The sequence below is a fragment of the Lycorma delicatula genome, chromosome 2, assembly GCF_047948215.1.
Source record: "Lycorma delicatula isolate Av1 chromosome 2, ASM4794821v1, whole genome shotgun sequence".
Lineage (NCBI taxonomy): Eukaryota > Metazoa > Arthropoda > Insecta > Hemiptera > Fulgoridae > Lycorma > Lycorma delicatula.
The window spans coordinates 216,815,269-216,835,012 of NC_134456.1; the positions used below are offsets into that span (position 1 = coordinate 216,815,269).

The 19,744-nt window shown below is 29.9% G+C and overlaps 1 protein-coding gene across 2 annotated transcripts; it reads right to left on the reverse strand.

Moving 5' to 3' along the window:
• Positions 1–235: 235 nt before the first annotated feature.
• On the reverse strand, positions 236–19,031 carry ast (single-strand DNA endonuclease protein asteroid). 2 transcript variants are annotated; one of them, XM_075357194.1, is made up of 3 exons: positions 18,874–19,031; positions 12,261–13,092; positions 236–3,403 (listed from the first exon to the last, which is right to left on the reverse strand). In XM_075357194.1, the coding sequence occupies exons 2-3, from the start codon at positions 13,086–13,088 to the stop codon at positions 1,790–1,792; spliced, it is 2,442 nt and encodes an 813-aa protein (XP_075213309.1). In that variant the 5' UTR covers positions 13,089–13,092; positions 18,874–19,031; the 3' UTR covers positions 236–1,789. The 2 variants fall into 2 exon arrangements, with proteins under 2 accessions (XP_075213309.1, XP_075213311.1); XM_075357196.1 differs by having other exon boundaries at positions 18,858–19,019.
• Positions 19,032–19,744: the final 713 nt, after the last annotated feature.

Here is a 19,744-nt window from a genome sequence, read left to right on the forward strand (position 1 = left end):
TAATAAATCATACAAGTAAATAAATTATGAATAAATTTCAACCTTCTAATGAAATTAGATGGATAAAATATTGTGATAATAATAAATGGGCAGAATACAATTGTAACATAAAAATTTGTAAGACCAAAAATTAAGTTAAATAATAATTTCATATTAATCAACAATTTTGTAAAATAAAGTTGATAAATGTACAGAATAAGGATATTTTTAAGTTTTACAAATAAATAAAGTAGTATAAAGAGAAAAACAAATATATTTTACAAGGTTATACTATTATTTACAAATTATACATATTAGTTACAATGTCATTAATAAAAATATATTTTATTGATATTAATAAATGCTATTAATAAAATAGCTTTCTTCATTTTATTTTCAAAATATTATACAACTATTAATAAACAAACCATTTTAGTATAAAAAAATTTATACTTGTAAAATGTAGTCTGTATTTTAAGATATAATAATAATATTAAAGTTTATTCAGAAGATCTTTTCACCACTATGATGCAGTTCCTCCCTCAGTAGTGAGCAGGCAGTGATGACAGTACGGTTAACTGCATCAAAATTGCACTTCTGGAAGCATACTTCTATGTATTTTTAATGTAAACAGTTTTTTATTTTAAAAGTTATTTTACAGTAATTAAATTGTGAAATTGCTAAGGAAGTGTACTATTACCGATGCATTTCTATATTAACTTAATTAATTTTTAGTACTTTATTTTTACATTACCCTATTAAATAACTGTAAGGTAACAAGTGGATGGGTGATGGAGTAATCTACAAATTTAGACGATTATATTTTTATCTCTCTTTCTACCTCTCTCCCTTTCTAAAGTTGCATGAATCGACAGAACTCAACCCCCTTTAGAAACATATATGGGTATGTACAATTCTTAAATATAATTTCGGCATTAATATGCCATTTTTAAACTTCAACCCCCTCTGGAGGGTCCCTGATGTTTCAATTGAATTTCCCAAAAGATTTCCCCATAATTTTTGATGGAGAACCCAAATCAGGTTTCAAACTTGGAGGACGAATAGTCTGGATTCACCTGAACTGAATTGGTAGATTACTCAGCATAAATAAGTAAAGAAAAAAGATATATATAATCAAAACGGCATCCACTGCCAGTGTTCTTAACTTTGGTGACTGACAGGAATCAGTTGAATATGGCTCAGACTGTTTGCATCTTACTTTATTCCAAACCCTTTAAAGTTTTCAAAACAATTACTCAAATAGTAAACTTCTGTCTTACTGTCTTAACTGGAAAGACATATCTGATGTGAAGTGTCAGATTTTATGGCAATTTATCATTTTATCCAAAACTCAATAATATTACTCTGCTCAAAAATATATTAACATTCTTAAATAAAAATTACTCACCACTTTTTAAAATATACATTTTTAAAACTTCTATGAAATTTATATTAAAAAGTTTAATTATAAGATTTAAAAAATAACCAATACTTCAGCTGACTATTATATTAGTCCTAACTATAAATGCCATCTGAAAAACTTACATTTGAATCAAACAACACTGGAAAAACCTTTACAAAAACAAAAAAAGTATGCAAGTATAGCCAAGCAGTTTATAGCAAGGCACTTGTGGAGGGAAATATTTGTATGGGTGTAAAATGAGAGGAAAAAACGTCTCCATTATACATAAACATAAAAATACCTAACCACCTTCTGTAGGTATAAAAAATATAGAATTAAATTTTAGAAGACAAAAAAGTTTAATTAAATCAGGATTAGGTTTTAAAATATCAAGTTTATTCATGTAATTTACATTGAAGTTAATAGGGAAAAAGCATTGTTTTTATCATAAAAACTATCTTCTGGTGTTTCTTCCACATTTTTATCACTCATTTCTAATTCATTTCTTTCAATAACTTTCAGTGTTCTTTTTCTTTTCCTATGCCGACTCTTTTTGATTGGTGGTTTAACAACTTCTACCGGTGCGACTCGAGTCAAAACAGAAAGCATTTCTTTAACCAAAGTTAATATATTTGATGAATGCTTTAATAAAGAATCAATAAAATTAGTGACATTCTTGCAATTGTTAAGAGTCATACATGTATTATATACAAATGTGCCTGAATAAAGGCGTGAAACAACAGGTTGCTGAAAAGGTAAATCAAGTAATGAGTTTAGTAACATAGCATGATAAAGGCAACTTTGAAACTGTGCAAAAATATGAATATCTTTGGTAGAAAACAGATTTTTATCATCTTTTAATTCTTCATCTAACAGGTGAAAACGGAAAAGATCTTCAAAAACTGCAATACAATCTTCAGTACTTATTGATGATGAAATTTGTTTAATGGTTACAGCTGAAGGAAATTCTTTAGGAATTTCTTCAGTATTTGAATGAACTTCTGTTAAACTTATACTGTCATCCACTGAATCATCTTTATCACAGTATCTTTCAACTATGGCATAACCTCTAGCTTTGATAATCTTTTTTTGTAATTTCCCATATTTTTTATAAAACGGTATTTTCTTTCTGAAGTAACCTAATTTAGAATCTATTAGATTCAAAGCAACAATACATAAACATAAAGAAAATACATGACTCTCTGTTATTAATGGTTGACCAGAGTTTTTCAACCAGAACACAATCGCACAAAAATAAAGCTTCCATTCATCTGGAAGAAAGTCGGCAGAAAATTCTGATGGCACATTCAAACATTCTAACAGCAATAAACTTCTGCTTGCAACTGATAACTTGGGAACACTATTAAGATCTGCTATTAAAGGTGTTTCAGAAAGATGTAACAAAAACCTCTGAACTCTGCCATTCTCATTTTTAGTAAATAATGAAATATCCTTAAAAGAATTACCTAATAAAAACTTACTTATTAGTTTTATTAAAGATATGCTGGCTAAATGTGAACTTTTATGAAATCTTTCTTCTACCTGAGGAACAGCGAAGTATGTTCTTAATGTTAAAATATCAAATATGCAAGACTCAATATTTCCTTTACGAACACTTTCAATTAACCAAGGTGGAATTTTTAATGATCTATTATCGGCTACTTCATTTATACTGCTTGTTATTTCAGCCATTTCTACATCCATTTCATTTCCTACACATGCATCATCATTCTGAAATTCGCTGAAAGTTTCTTCCTCATTTTCTGTTTCAGAAGAACTTTCTTTTGAATTATCTTGATTCATTTCAACATCCATTTCTTCAGAAATTGGAGTACTTTCATCATTTAGAGCCAAGCAATCAATTCTAGGAATTTTATCTTGCTGTTCAACTACACCTCTCTTGGTAAACTCTATTGGTAAATATGGTTCAATTGTAACATTAAAATCGGTATAAGCATTAACAACTTCAATTATTTTATGAGTTACGGATCTATGTTTCATTCTTTTCATTCTTCCAAGTATCTGAAAAATTAAAAGTAATTAAATAAAAATAAACATTATATTTATTTTGATATAATTAGATCAGATGGGTCTGACCAGGAATCAAACCAGAACTTGAATTATGTAAAAGCTCTCAGCATCTATTAAATGAAATTAATTTTTCTTGGTCAGCTGATGTTCTCATGATAGTATAAATTCATCAGTGTGCACTAAAACATTAAACAAAGTGTACGTGGACAAAGCTAAAAGATCAAGATAATTTGATTATGTCATGTTAGTAGAAACACTAGGTTCAACTAATTTAACAAATTTGCCATCTAATTACTAATAGTCACATGATAAAGTCATTCACAGGTATATATTAGATGTAATACAAGTACACATGTTTTCATCAAATCACAAAAGATAATATTAAATTATAAGAAAACAAACTCATTTTGTTTCTCTAGGTGCCACATCATATTTACAAGCCCCCCACACCGAGTCAAAATTTCAAGAACATTTTGCAGAAAAATTGTTTATGATTTTATTGGCTTTAAAATCTCTTCCCTTGAATTCTTTTATAAAATTATATCCATAGTGTATATTCATAAAAAAATTTGTCATATCAAGATGAAGAAAGGAACTACTGTTTTAAATTTCAAAAAAATATTTCCAGAATACATTTAAGTTGATTTAAATTTCATCAATTGTCATTTTTTAATAAAATGCACCTTGAGAGCTATTTTTATTTAAAGATAGCAGGTTTAATTTTTTGTCCTGCTGAATTTTTTTTTAATGCATGGTGAACGAGTAAATCTGAAAAACATTAATCGTCAAGAACCCAACAATAAATATTTTGAATTAAGAAGTGGAAGACATTACTAAGATTTAAATCTGTATAAATTAAAAATTAATTCATTTGTCAAAATTCATTAAAACAGGTTATTTCTTCTACATAAAATCTAGTATGACCAGTAAACAGATTACAACTAATACAGTGAGTACAAATTTCAATAAACAAAACCATTAAAGAAGAAGTCCTTTTGCTTTAGTTTAAACGAAACGCAAATAAAAAATACAATTATTTTCAAATATAAATTTAATTATATACGTATACAGTGTGCAGATAATGCTCACAATAAACAATACTTGATTCATCTTCTTTAGAAAACTATACAATAAGATTTCCATGTAAATAGTTACTATCTTGAGAATGGTTAAGTTAATTTTAATAAATTAAATGTAAAAAAATTAGCATTTTTCATTGTCAAGAACGTTATAACCATATCTAACAGAACATGATTTAGTCAGCATTCAAAATAATACTACAAAAAAAAAATGCTATAAAACAATGAACGTGACTGCCCAGTTTCCGTCAACTGTTATTGGCCTCCTTTGTAATATACAACATGAATTTAAAATAAAAAACATAAATAAATTTTAATTCCAATAGTAGTATTACAACTTTAACAGCCTACTTTTAACTACCTTACCAGATAACATTTTTAACTAATAAAATGACTTTTTAATTCAGATGCAGTTTAGTTTCCTCTTGAATTTTCTTATACAATGAAAAAAATACCTAATTATTCAAACTTCATCCAATTTTAAGTGAAATTTTTACCCAGAATATAAGATTAGAATATGTAATGTGTTCAAGAATGAGACTTGGAAAAACAGACTTCCCGAAGGAACTGTTAATTTTAATTTATGTTCTTATTCATGACAATCAGCTGTAATATTAATTTTTAATTTTGTAATGAGACTCTGAACCAAATTATATAATAAAATGTTTCACATTCGATGATCTAATGATGAACAAATGTAAATTAAATTATATGATCATCCTTCATGAGGATGTTTGCACTGAACTTACTTTTGAAGCAATTTTTTTTTTTTAAAAAAGTTTTGTTATAAAATTTAACTCAATATGTCACGACAAAAGTTTAATTTTCAAATTTATGTTATTTATAGCTATTGTAGTTGCAACAATTAGCAATTATAATCATTAAAAATAATAAATATGGAAAAAATACATGATCAAACCTGTATATCTCAAGCTGTTATAATTTTAGCAGATACGAGAAAGTACAAATTTTTAAACGTATGTAAGTTTTAACTTTTAAATGAAACAGTAAAATTACTGTTAAATTTATTTAAACAGTTTATCTATTAACTTTATTAAATATAAATATTATCTAATTAAGGAACAGAAATCAAAGCTACAAGATCATTAAAACACTCTTAAAGATATTTAATTAGTTACTTATTTTTTCTTCTTCATTTGATCATTTTCTATGAATTATTTTAATTCATTTGCATCTACAGTGAAATAAGAATTCAATGTTGTGTTTCTCTTTTTATTAGTTTTTTTAGCGTTATATTTGTGATCAAGAACATGTATTACAATAATATAAAATTGTGTAATATTTAACAAAAAAAATTAACGGAAGAAAAATTAAATTATATTTAAATTATTCAGAGAAGGTGGCAATCAATACTTCTATAATAAAAAGAACACAAAAGAAGACTGAAATTGCAAGAAACTATGAAATCCAACAAAAATATAGTGTATCTAATGTATAAAAATTAATTAATTAAACTGGACTACTTTTGAATTAGATTTTGATTTGGATATGAAGCAATAAAATATAAAATAATATAAATATTCTTTTAAACATTTTTGTAATAATTGCTTAATTAATTTATCAAATATTGAATGTATAAATAAACTGAATGATTGAATTGTAATACATGAATGATTCTTATTTCTTGCAAAATAATTTACATCAAACTTAGTAATACTTTACACAATATGAAGTTACATCCAAAACAATATTTACATTTTAATATTTTTTGTTGACATTATTCTCAAAATTAGTTGACTTAAAGCGAGAGATTTGGTACTCTTGAGGGTTACCTGTACAGGAGGAGATAACCAGCTTATATTTGCTACAACAAATATATTTATTACAACAAAAAAAGTTATTTTGTGATGGAAAGTAAATTAGAATTCATCAATTCTATTATTTTGTTACAACAAAATACTATAATCATACTTGTACATTATTATTTTGTACTAACAATCATATAGCAAAATGGTTACAGTTCATTTTATAATTAAATTTTGCACTGTAGTCTACTTTTAACTAACGTATGGTATACAATATTTATTACATAGGTTGAGCTAAAGCTACGGATAAAGAATAATTTAAGTATTTATAATATGAAGAGAAGCTATTTTCTTAAACATATAATAACTCCAACTCAATCAGGAATCTAATGTTATGCAAAGATATTTGACACAGTCAGCTTCCACAATCACTCCATATCCACAGGTTGCTACTAAGCATCCAATAGTGTGCACTCTGAAGACCAGTGGCTAGTCTGCAATTGAACTTATCTTAAAGGAGAGTAGCTTGGTTTTTCCTAGATTTATACTCAATGTGTTTACGTGAAAGCATAGATTGTTTTTGAAGATCCTCGTATACTAAATGCAAAAGATCCCCGTTATCTGTGCTGTAACTCAGTGCCGTATCACTTACAGCAAAAGCTGTGATCTTGTCATTCAGTTTTCCTTCACATACGTAATTCATGAAAATTAGGATAACAGTTTGGTCCAGAGTTCTGAACCCTGTGGTTCCCCATATTTTATTAGACTATAAAAGTTTAATGTGTCTGAAATACAAACTTTTTTTGTTCTACTTAACCAAAAGCTTGCGAACCCATCATTACAGATCCCTCGTACACCAGCATTTATATCAGATTACTTAAAAAAATATTGTCCCTTACAGTGTCAAATGCTTTTTTGATGTCAAGAAAGAGGCTTCCAGCTTTCTTGTCATTATTAACCCTCTTGTAAATAGATGCCAGTGGATTTAACATTATAACTTTGGTCTTGAGCCCTTTTCTAAATCCAAACCGTTTTTTACTAAGATAATTCATTTTTGTAAGGTAGAGAGATAGTTGCATTCTAACAAGGTTTTCAAAAATCTTTGCAGACAAATAGAAGAGTAAATAGTCTGTAGTTATTGGGAGAATCACTGCCTCCTGACTTATTAGTTGAAACAATAACATTTTTTTTAGATACTGTGGGTAAACCCATTTAGCCATGCTCATGCTATAGATACACGCTAGGACTTCAGAGATGTGTTCATTATTACCCTAATTGATTTAATTCTAATCCCATCAATACCCAGTGCCTATTTTGATTTTAAAGATTTGACAATATTTAATTTCAGATGAAATATGGGGGGAAAAAATTAAGAAAGATAAACTTTACTTGACCAAAAAATAAATTATAATCAATGAAATTTTTTTTAAATCAATGTTTTTATCAGAAAGCTCATTTAGTTACATTTAAAAAATGGTTATTAATATGCCAACTATTCATAGTTTTTCAGTTGCAATATCCCTGTTTTCGTTCCTTAACTTTTGTAATTCCCTGTTTGTTCCAGTTTGTGGAACAAACTATCAGCTTGTTAATTAATTTCCACCCTTTCCTGCTGTTTCCTAACAGAAATCATAATTGGCTTGTAAAATGTCAGTTTTTAATTTATTGCAGAATTTCTTGTAATATTTGAGTAGACTTTTGTTATAAGGTTGTTTAATACCTTATTGTATAATGCATTGAGGGCAGGTTTTGAATGAGCAAAAATCACTGTCGACGGGATGGCAACTGCACTGCTGAGGGCATGGATCCCACGCAGCCGTGAGGTGTAGCAACATCTTGAAGATAGTAGAAAGCAAGTAAATGTGTCACGCAGGACTCTGTGATGGAGTGGGAGTAGGAGGTCTGTTTGCCTCTCCCTTGTGGACCAGACCGAAGTCCATAAGTTTACCTCAATTTGGGTTATGAACTAAAAGTTGAGTTCACTAAGGGAACTAGAACTAAATTTTGTTGTTGCAGACAAAATTTTTGGTGGTATTTTGTTTTTTCAGTTTGCCTCAAATCTACGCAATTTTTTCCATTTACAAGAAAGTGGCTCATTTAAAAATATAACTAGGCGCAGGGTTCATGCTTTCGTGAACTCGGTTAGCTAGTTCAGAGGGCAACGATATAGGACATTCAAAATGTCCGGACGAGGCCTACAGCGAAGGCTAAAGCCAAGTTTAAGATTCACCAATGTAAATGTCAACTGAAGCATTTACATCGGTGGTATCCCAACGTGGCCTGGCTTATTACACTGAGATGTAAAAAATTAGAGGGTAAGACGACTCTCGTTAAAGTCCATCATGGCTAGCGGGGGGTGGCAACCGGATGGGGTTGGGATGTAAAATGCATTGTAATTAAATTATTTTTCCCAATACAATTTAATAAAACACTGCTTAACCAAGGTGTATGTTTCTGCCTAATGATATTGCCTTTTAAGGATATATTCCTGGTAGTTTGTGTAACGCCTTATAAAAAATGTTTAAGGAAGTGTTGAGTGCAGTGTCAACATCAATAAAGGCATATACACTTGCCCAGTTAGAATTAGACACCGCATCTTTAAGAAGAACATAATCAATTTGTTTGATTTGGATTTCCTTATTTGAAGGAGTTGAAGCTGAATATAACCTTACATATAATGTGACTGTAAAGTGATCAGTAATGTCATTGCATTGAACAGTAGGACTTGGACAGATGTCATTTGTTGCTTTATGAAAACTGAATGTACAAATGATCAATACAAGAAACCCTGGATCTACTAAGTTCAACTGGCTCGTTAACAAGTGAATCCAGTCCAAAGCTACAGGTGTTCTACTTAAGAGGTCCCACCATTTAGTTTAGTCTATAAACAATAGTTTATTATCAAACAGTTTCGTAATAATTAACAAAAGGTGCTGAAAATTATTTCCACTTGTCAATACATTTGACCCACATTCCTGGCCATTCTTATTAGCTGTACACTATCTATTTCCTGGATGGCATTGGTAATATTTCTCTTCAATTCCTGCAGGGTATATGGATTGCTCCTATAAGCAACATATAAGTTTATATAAACTTTTGAACTGACGGTGATTTTGAGGTCTGGGGCATGTGAAACGCAAAGATAAGATGAAATTTTCTGGAAGTAGAATCATGGTACCCATTACAGTAGGTAGCTTTCTTATGAAATTTACCTAAAAATAAATGGATACATGAAACACAAGAATAGGGGTTAATTTAAGTAATAATTTATTGGTAAAACCATCAATTAGTAAAACATCCTCAGCCAAATTTTGTAAAATTAAAAATATCATTAAAATAAATTATTAAAAAGTTATTACAACAGTCCTGTCATTAAAATGAATATAATATTACCTCTATTGCAAAGGGTACCACTCAATTCATATTTTTGGTTCTAATTTTAGCCTGTTCATGGTTGTTAAATAGAATCTACTGGTTCATAAGATTATGGTAGATTTTATACTTCTCTAACTGAATTTTGTCTTTCTTATATTTATACTCTAAAATTAATAAACTATTATTAGGCATATTAATATGGTATGCTTAAAATTAATCACATGTTCAATTGTATTTGATGACAACTCAGGTTTATTTCCATTATAGGGGTTATATTGTTTTTTAAATCATGATATTTTAAATGTTCTATTTGTTCTACTAAAGTTAACATAATCATCTCAATCACTACACTTTATTATATACTCTTATATGCAGTTTATTTTAGATTCCATCACTATTATCAGTTTTATTTATAAAATTTTAAAGCAGGAATTAATAGATCCATATATGCCACATTGTAATTGTTTTTATTGAATACATTGATTAATTTTTTATTAATTAGGTTAATATATAATATCGTGATAACTATTTGCTACTATTCTTGGCATATTTTGATAAAAGTGTTTATGTTATTGTTTTTGAATTCTGTTTACTTCTATTTTCGTTATTTGAAGTATCAATTACTTTATTTATCATTAACCAACAGGTGGTTCTCAATTTGATCTTTAAGTTTTCCTTTTAATTTAAGTTTAAGCTTTTCACTCTTTATTAAAAGGGCTGATCTTGATGATTTTTAAAAAATATTTTTTAGAGGAAGTTTTTCTGGTGATCCTGATACAAGATTTTTCTAAAACACATTTTGAAGAAAATCTTTTAAGATGAAAAATGACACTGCCTATGAGAATTTAGTTTTTAATTTTTTTTTTACATTAATGCCTATTGAATTGTTAACAATGTGATGATGCTATCAGGTAGATTTCATAAGAAAGCTACCTATTGTAATGGGTACCATGTTTCGACTTCTAGAAAATTTTGACATATCTTCGCAATTCATATCCCTCCCGAACCCAAAACCATCGTCAGTTCAAAAGTTTATATAAACATTTATATATATATATATATATTTCACTTTCTTGTGGACATGATAACTGCCGTAATTTTGCGCCAATGACTTTCAAATTGATACATAAAATATAATGACTCAAAATCTCGGTTGAGTTCATTAATGGGCAAAATCAGACCATGAAAGTGGAAATGGAGGGGCTTTTTTTAAAAAAACAAAATATCGCTATAACTTTGTTATTAAGTAAAATATCAAATTAGTTTAAGTTCCTACTATTCTTTAGATAACTTAACTAAATAAAATTTTTTGATATCACCAACCATTGATTGGCCCAGGGGATGGAAAAAATGGGGTTTCAAAGACAAAAAAAAAATCATACCTTCTTTAATAGGCACAGTATAGAATCTGTTTAAAGTAGTAAACATTACCTAAAGCTTTTGTCTGAAACCAACCCTTACAGCAAGGGATGATGAAAATGTTGCTGGAGCTGTAAGAGCTGAAGCTTGTTGCTGGAGCTTATTGTATGGTAAACGTAAATTTGAAGTTGTTTCTTAACTTTATGGTGGAAATATTTTTTTATCCTTACATAGCATAGGTGAAATCTACCTCAGCCTTCCAGTGTGCTGAAAGGGATTTTTTTGTTAATCATATGTTTGTTTTGGTGTTTTTGCAAGAAAATTCAAAAAAATTAGTTGGAAGGGATAAAATAAAACAACAAATCATTTCCTACCTATTTCAGAAAGTTTTAGTTCATAATGGGTAGTAGTATCTTTACATTGTTTCTTTTGATAACTTCCGTATATTTTTATTAAGCTTTCTTACCTATGACTGAACATTTTTTTTATATGGGCACTTCTTTTTTAAACCTATCCATAATTTAAATAAAAATAAAATCAAACAATGTAAAATAAAATTTATTTTTAAAATAATGTCTAAAAACTATATTAATTTCTCTTTAGATTTTAAAATTTTTGAGTTGGTAACAAATTAAGGGTTATTACAGTGTTAAAAATTGTTTTTAATAGTTTGATGTTGACTTCAAATGAAGAGAAAAATATTAAAAAGAATTGAAATATATTGCAAATCAATCGAACATAACACGTATACATAAAAATAATTAAGTAAATTAATTTTACTGGATAAATTACAAATATTTCAAAAGGAGAAAAAACTGAATTCTGCTTTGGCTTAAGTTCAACTATAAAAGACATTAGAAATCATTTATTGCAAAATTAGAGTTAAACTGTAAAAAAATATCTAGAACAATTTCTCTAAATTAACTGACATCTTTTTACAAAAAAGAAAAGCCTTGTAAAAGTTTTTAACAAGTTATGAACCAAGAGCATATTAGATCTCTGTCTCCATTACTACCTCTTTTTTTGTAAAAATAAGTAACCTCTACTGTAAAATTGTTGCTATATCATTCCTTTACAATAGACTTTGGACAGACACTTAAGTAAGAATTTTCTATACATATAAAAATACTTAAAAATACAGAAAAAGAATTGTTTTAAGTTTATGAATAACTAATTCCAGAAAATCACACACTGAAAATTAATAAAATTATATTATTGATGAAAATGGTTAATTTTTAACAGTAATATAAATACATAAAAAAAACTTACCTTCTTAACAGCTGATTCAAATGTTTCATTTCTAAGCCATTCAATAACTCGAGCTATCTTTCTTTGAAGTGGATTTCCTTTCCCTTTGGGAATTTTAAGTTGTGAATAAAACTTTTTAAATACCGTTATTTTTATATAATCATTTCCAAGAAGTGAAGCTAACAATGGTAACATAGATTTATCCAAACCACCAAAACTATTTAAAAAGTAATCTATTTTATATATTTTGCAATTAATGTAATATTTTTCAGAAGTCTGTCCTAATTCAAAATTTAATGGAGTTGCTTCAAATTCTAATGTTGGAATCGGTATGTAACTAACATCAAAGATATAGAAATCAGAATCATAACTAAGAACAGGACAATTATATTTGTATGCTAATGATGCTATTTCCTGATCGGCTTCAAAGTCACATTGTACAAATGGTATATTCATTTCTTTTAAAATTTGCTTAAATACAACTCTCATTAACAAAGGAAATATAATAGCAGAATTCTGAGATCCAGGTGTTACATGAGATAAAGCAGCAATTCTGTCGCTCATTCTTGATATAACTGTATTAATTTTTCTTGGTTCATATCCTCCGTCAAATAAAACTATTGCTTTTACATCACATTTTGATAACAAAAGAAAGAAATCTCTAACATATTGCACATACTTATCGTAATCTCCTCCAAAAGCACAGCGTGCCTTGCTAGTAAATTTTACAAAAAGTTGACATGCTAAACTGTTTCCATCAATTATTACATAACAATTATGTAATTTATATTTTTTTAGATATTTTCGGTGATTATTAGCTATATAAGTTGTCAAACCTCGAACACCCATTATACTGAAAAAATAAAAGATTAAGATAAAATTAATAATATAAGTATATAAAAATGAAAGCAAAGGAATAAAAATATTGATATGCCTCATTAACAGGAAACATTTTCATATTGACTACATTAAAATAAATTATATAAATTTAGAAGCATATAAAAAAATCTACAAACACTACTAGCATACATATTTTAATAATAATAATAATACATAATATTAAATAATAATAATAATAATAATAATATAATAAATATTTCAAATATGACTGAGTACTGCAAACAGTTGGGATGCAAGGTTGATACCTACAAGGTCCAAGTGATCCAATTAATTTTTATTAGCAATGGCTCCACAATACTGTCCCCAGCCACCATCCTGCTTTAGGATTCTAATTAATACATTATTCCTTGACGATCAACAGATGTAACCAAGCTACAGGTATACTCATTACACAAATAAGGCAAACATTTGCCTACCGGTCTCAAATCAAGAAAGCAACAATAAATAACTGGAAACTTCCATAATATTATACAAATCAATCAGTTTATTTAAAAGATAAGAACTCCCACCAATTTCTATCTAATATATAACACTAGCAAGACTTAATTAACAATATCAGAAAGAAAAATGCTTCAGAACTGTACTTAAAATTTAAATATTTATAACTACAAAAACTATATCTTTAACATTCATTTTAACTGTTAGACAATCATCATCAGTAGATATAATAAGATAATTAAAAATAATAAAACAAACATTTTATATATATATATATATATATTAAAGTTTAGTAATATATATATATATATATATATATATATTACTAAATTTTAATTTTCAAATGTAGCTTAGTTAGCAATTTTAAGTACTCATTGTGCAATTTGAAAGTAAATGAGACTATTTTCCATTTCTTAGGCGAATGTCTGCAATTTACAGATTTGAGAGTACTATATTTTAAACAAGGCTTATTAAATAGTGATAAATACTTGGAGATATTGAACGGAGAAAGATACACCTAATATTTATTTATCAATAAAAGCATTAAGATTTAGAAATGATTTAATCAAGAATTTTATTATAAATACGGCTAATAATTTAACATATAATTAATCCTTCTGTCATGAAATGGTGCAGCAAATTTAAATATGAATTCAACATGCATGAGTTATATCTCAATAGTTTGGGCTGAATCATTCCGTCACTTCCACATACAAGTACAATTACTATTTTAAGCATATAATAATGTACTATAAGCTATTAGTTATCTGATGCGGTGGCAAGCCGATGATAAGCAATTAAAAATTTTATTAAGCCTTTGTTATTTGTTTAATAATGATAATATCATTTGTAATGCTTCACACCATTATTCAGAGAAAGAAAATATTTCAGTCTGTGTTATAATGTTACTGCATAAGGTATAATACAGTCTTATTCAATGTTACTTTCCATTAATTTTAATTTACCCTGTGTTTTTGCACCAATTGGGTTTTAACAATGAATGATTCATTGTGAAACATAATCCGGGAAAATCCTTCAGTAACTCAGAAAAAAAATAACTCTGAAACTGCAGTCATAAACATTGCTCAGAAAGAAAGTAGTGCAACAGGCACTAGAAATAGAACAATTTTTAATACAATAAAGAAACAAAAAAATTGATGGTAAACATGTTAATGCTAAAAATACTCAAATGTGTGTAAAAATGATTAAAAAGTTGGATAATTTTACTAAAATCATTATCAGAAAAAAGTTCATTCATTTTATTTCAATAATGCACTTTATAACTTGAATAGAATATTAAATTCCAGTAATATTGATTCTGAACTGCCAAATTTTTCTAGAAGTACATTATATCATGTTTTAAAACCAATGAATTTTTATTTCATGACCACAAAAAATAATTCTTTATTGACTGAACAAGATGTTACATCATGATGTAGGGAATATTTCAGAGAAATTAAGCAATTTTGTGAAGAGGGTAAGACAATTTATTATGTAGATGAAACTTGAGTTTTTGTGGAAAATGTATTGGGAAAGGTATGGGTGGATAAAGAAATAAAGAGCACAAAAGATGCTTTTGTGCTCTAAACAATTAATAGTAATGCATGTAGGAAGTGAAAATGGAATTTTGAATGATGGTTATGGGTATTTGAATCCCGATTTTTCAAAGCATATCATGATGAAATGAATGGTGACAATTTTATGCAGTAGTTAAAAAAAAATAGTCAAAATTTTTACAGAAGGATTCATCATAGTAATGGATAAGGTACTGTGCCATTGCCTGAAAAATCCCCGATGGGGAGTCTTATTCTTTAAGACTTTGGGGTTTGGCATCCCCACGAGCCTAGCCTCTGCAGCTTTTCTTCCCACTATACAGTGAGCTGCAGAACACTCATACTTACACAATACACATATACTACACCAAGAACACTACTTAAATTACAACATACACACTTATACAACTACACAACAACATCCTACACTGATATTTCTTACATTTACATTCGGTGTCCTCTGGGCACCAGGGTGAACCCAGTTGTATTTAGCTGTAGCTCCAGTACGCGTGCGCTCTGCTAGAGTGGTCCATTTTTCACCGGTACTCGTGGGACCAAATTTCAGTTCCAATAATAAATACAATGATGGTTGGTGGTCCATCTGAAAAAGCCACTATTTCTAGTCTTGTGAAAAGACCTTGTCAGCTTTGTCTGACAAGGATAAAAGTCCTACTGAAGAGAACTGCAAATCATTAGACTTGAATTTTAAAAATATTAGATTCGTTGTTCTCTGAAAGTCAGGAAGGTGGCTCCCTCCAAAAAGTTTCACCTTTCTTAATAAACAAAACTATAACAGGTGCAAGTGGTTCACCAAAGAACATCAGGAAATTACGTGACGGATCGATTCTGATTGAAGCATTCAACGATGAACAGAGTCGATCTATTTTATGTCTCCGTAATATGGATGGTATAAATATCAGTGTAGAATGCCACAAATCGTTAAATACGAGCCGGGGAAGAATGCAACTGGGTCCTTGTCTTGGCATGTAATAATAGTAGCACTGATTCGTAGAGGTATTAGTACTTATTTGACTAAGCAAATTGGAGAATATCTTAATGAGAAGTAGATTGTGGCAGGTAAACGGCTGAAGGCAGATTCAGTTTTCAGATGTTTGGGGGAGTCCTGCAAGGTTCCATGCGGGCCCCCTACTCTGGGATATAGTTTCTGATGAAGTATTGGGTATCCAGTTTTGCCAAAGTATGTGAATACAATTGTGTATTCTGATGATTTGGTGGTTATGATAGGAGACAGGACAGAGCAAGAGATACAGCAGATGGGTAAAGCAGCATAAGCCTTGATAGTTGGTTGGTTGATGACCATGGCATGGAACTGGCTCCTAACAAGTGCCAATATGTTACAATGCCTGGGCGGAGGAGGATTGATCCTATCACATTATTAGTTGGGAGTCACCAAATTCGACATAGCAGTAAGGTTAAGTACTTGGGAGTGATGATTGATCTGGCACTGCATTTCAGTGATCATATATTGACTGTTGTCAAAGGGCGGAGAGGACACTCGTTGCTTTGAAACATTTGATGACATCACAGGTAGCACCCAGGGCTCCTAAGAGGGGGGGCCATGTCAGTAGTTACATCAATAATATTGTATGCCACATTGGTTTGGAAAGAGGCAGTTAATAGGCAAAGGAATAAAATCAGATTGGAGAGCATACACTGTAGAGCTCTACTCAGTGTGGTTGCTGCATTTCGTAGTTTCTTATGACGCGGTATGTGTTTTTAGCAGGGGTACCTCCTATAGATCTATTAATAAAGGAATGAGCAGTCAAATATGAAAATTGAGGTAGCTCAGAGGTCAGGTCTGTGATGCTGGATATGTGGCAGGATAGGTGGAGATCTGGTGTAAAGGGAGCTTTGGACTAGAAAATTGATTCCTGACCTGAGGGCGTGATACTGCAGAAAGCATGGTGATGTTTCCTTTGGCCTGAAGCAGATTTTGTCAGGCCATGAGAATTTTGAAGTGTACTTGTATGGTATCAGGAGGAGGGAGTCTCCATCATGTATGTATTGTATAGAGTGTGATTCGGTATCATATACCATTTTTAAATGTGCACAATTTGAGGTGCACATTTAAAAACCTACAAGAGAGCTGGACTGACGGAGTTAAAACTGGAAGATTTGATACCATACATGTTGGTCTCACCGACTAACTGGGACAAAGTGGAGGTTTTGCAATGGAAGTACTATGAGGGCAGGAGGAGAAGGTGTTAGTAGAGCAGGAATATGGGTAGATAGCCCCAGTCGCGAGGGTAGGCATGCTTAGTTGTGTCAATTCCGATGAACGACTGGGGGACTGCAGGGGATCCTAGGTTGCAGAAATAAATAAAAAAGATCGAGTATCAGAAACGGGGTGGGGTTCGTGAGCGACATAGTCAGTCTAGATTCCCCCGGTTCCCCCATCCCCATTGGTTAGAAGCAAAGACGGCACTGAATCGTACAGACCTAGACCCGGTCCCTATGGAGGGGCCCAGGAACTACATAGTCGGGCCCTTTTATCCCTCTTCAGGGATTTGGGGCAGGCAAAATGAAAAAGAGAAAAGAAAATATCCGACCGGGGGGTTACCTGCCATAGCGGATTCACAGCCGGTACGTGGGGAGGCCCCCTTAGAATAAAAGAACATTTTCCTGGGCTGAGTTTTGCTTAATTGCATGTCCGGCCAAGGGGAGTAGGGGGAAAAATGGTTATGTTTGGTTAGGTTCTGCTGGAATACGTACGATTCGTCAGTAGACGGAGTCAACATAATCTAAAGTATTTTGTAATTTTAACTTTTCATTAAAAAATATACTTTCTCCACCTTAAATAAACTAATTCATTTTCTCATGAAATCTTAAATAGTTGCATCAAAACAATTGGCGGGCGATAACAATCAAGTACCAAACCATGTTATTTACTCCGAAAATAAAGTGTATCGCACCGAAGTTAACGTAAAATTTTTACCTCTGGGGGCCACCCGTTATGTACTGCTTCAGAGGATGAGATGGAATTTTTGTAGCGTGTGAAAATGCCATGTCTAACCGGAATTTGAAACCGGGACCCCGGATGAAAGGCCGAGACGCTAATTAACTTAATTTAATCTTATGTAAATCTAATCTCATTCTTAACTTAATTAACAAACAATCAAATTATTTAGTCCGAAAATAATGTAATTCACATTTGTGCAGTGTTAAATTACGAAATTTTTGGTGAGGCTACTGTGTAAGTTACGAGAGATATACCCAGAATGAAAGGCATTTCAGACGAAAAATTTCAAATGTAACGAACAGCTAGGTCCTAAATAAGAAATATTCCAAATTTCATCAAAATCGGAGGTGAGTTTATAATTGTAAACAATTAACGTTGTTTATTTCTGTTTCTCTATCCATGATTTATATCAAATTTCAAGTCATGTACACAATATGATTACTCTATAGTTCTTTGCCCAAATATTCTTAATAAATAAATGAATATTTATATGCAGCTTTCACGAGCTTTGTAACTAATTTTTTATACACTTTGTAACTAATTTCAATCAAATAAAGTATGTTTTTATAGAACTGAATACCAAAAGTACCAAGCAATAAAATAAAATTTACTGCAAAATAATCTGATTTTTAATGAGTCTAAAACTAGCCATGCTGAAAGAATTTAGTTCAATGTTTCTTATAACTGTATTAACAGAAATTACTATTGTATTGCTTAATATAATATTTAAAATGAAAAGTCTAATACCTTACAACACACGTACCTTAATAAATTATTAAGTTATTTTATTACACAATATTTCCATGTAGGTTATACTTTTTCAGAAAAGAATATTTTGAAAAAAATATACAGTAACTCCTACACATAAACATGTGCCTAACCTCTCTGTTGTAGCATAATTAGTCGAAGAAAATCAGTAAGAAATCATCGATTAAAATCGATAATAGTTTTTACGTACCACGGTGTATCAATATGACTCGCACGATACGTCGACGACTTCGATACAAACGTACATGATCGAAATTCAAATTTGTCATATGATTTATTATCATGTCCTATTTTGTTTTGGAATGATGTACCGATAAAACAAAATAGCTTCATCAGTATTACTAAATGATTTTGTAAATTATTACTATTGTTATTATTAATTTACTTTAACGAAATATACATTTTTACTTTTTGGTTCCCCAATTGATGAGGATTGAACTGATCTGGTAGTCATTTATATACTAACAGAAAAAGGTTAGTTAATTTAATGTAATATAAAGTATGTTTTTAAAATACCTCTATATTAATGAAAAAAGAATAGCCACAGAAAATCAGATGAAGGTGACAGTATGTGAGTGTGTAAGCATATACACAATTGCACATGTTTAACTTGGGTAACACAAAATTATCTCTGATATTTGTAAACTCTGATTCCTAACAAACCTAGTTTTTTCATTGTTGATTATATTATAAAAGAATTAAAATAAAATTGTTGCATGGATTTTGATCTACAATGAATTAATTGTACTCTAAACCAGCATATTACCAGCCCAGAGTCCAAGAGAACATCGTCTAGCACTTTTTAATGTTACCTGCTCTTTCACATTGTAGTGAGCTATCAGAAGGCTAGAAATAGTAGTTTCATT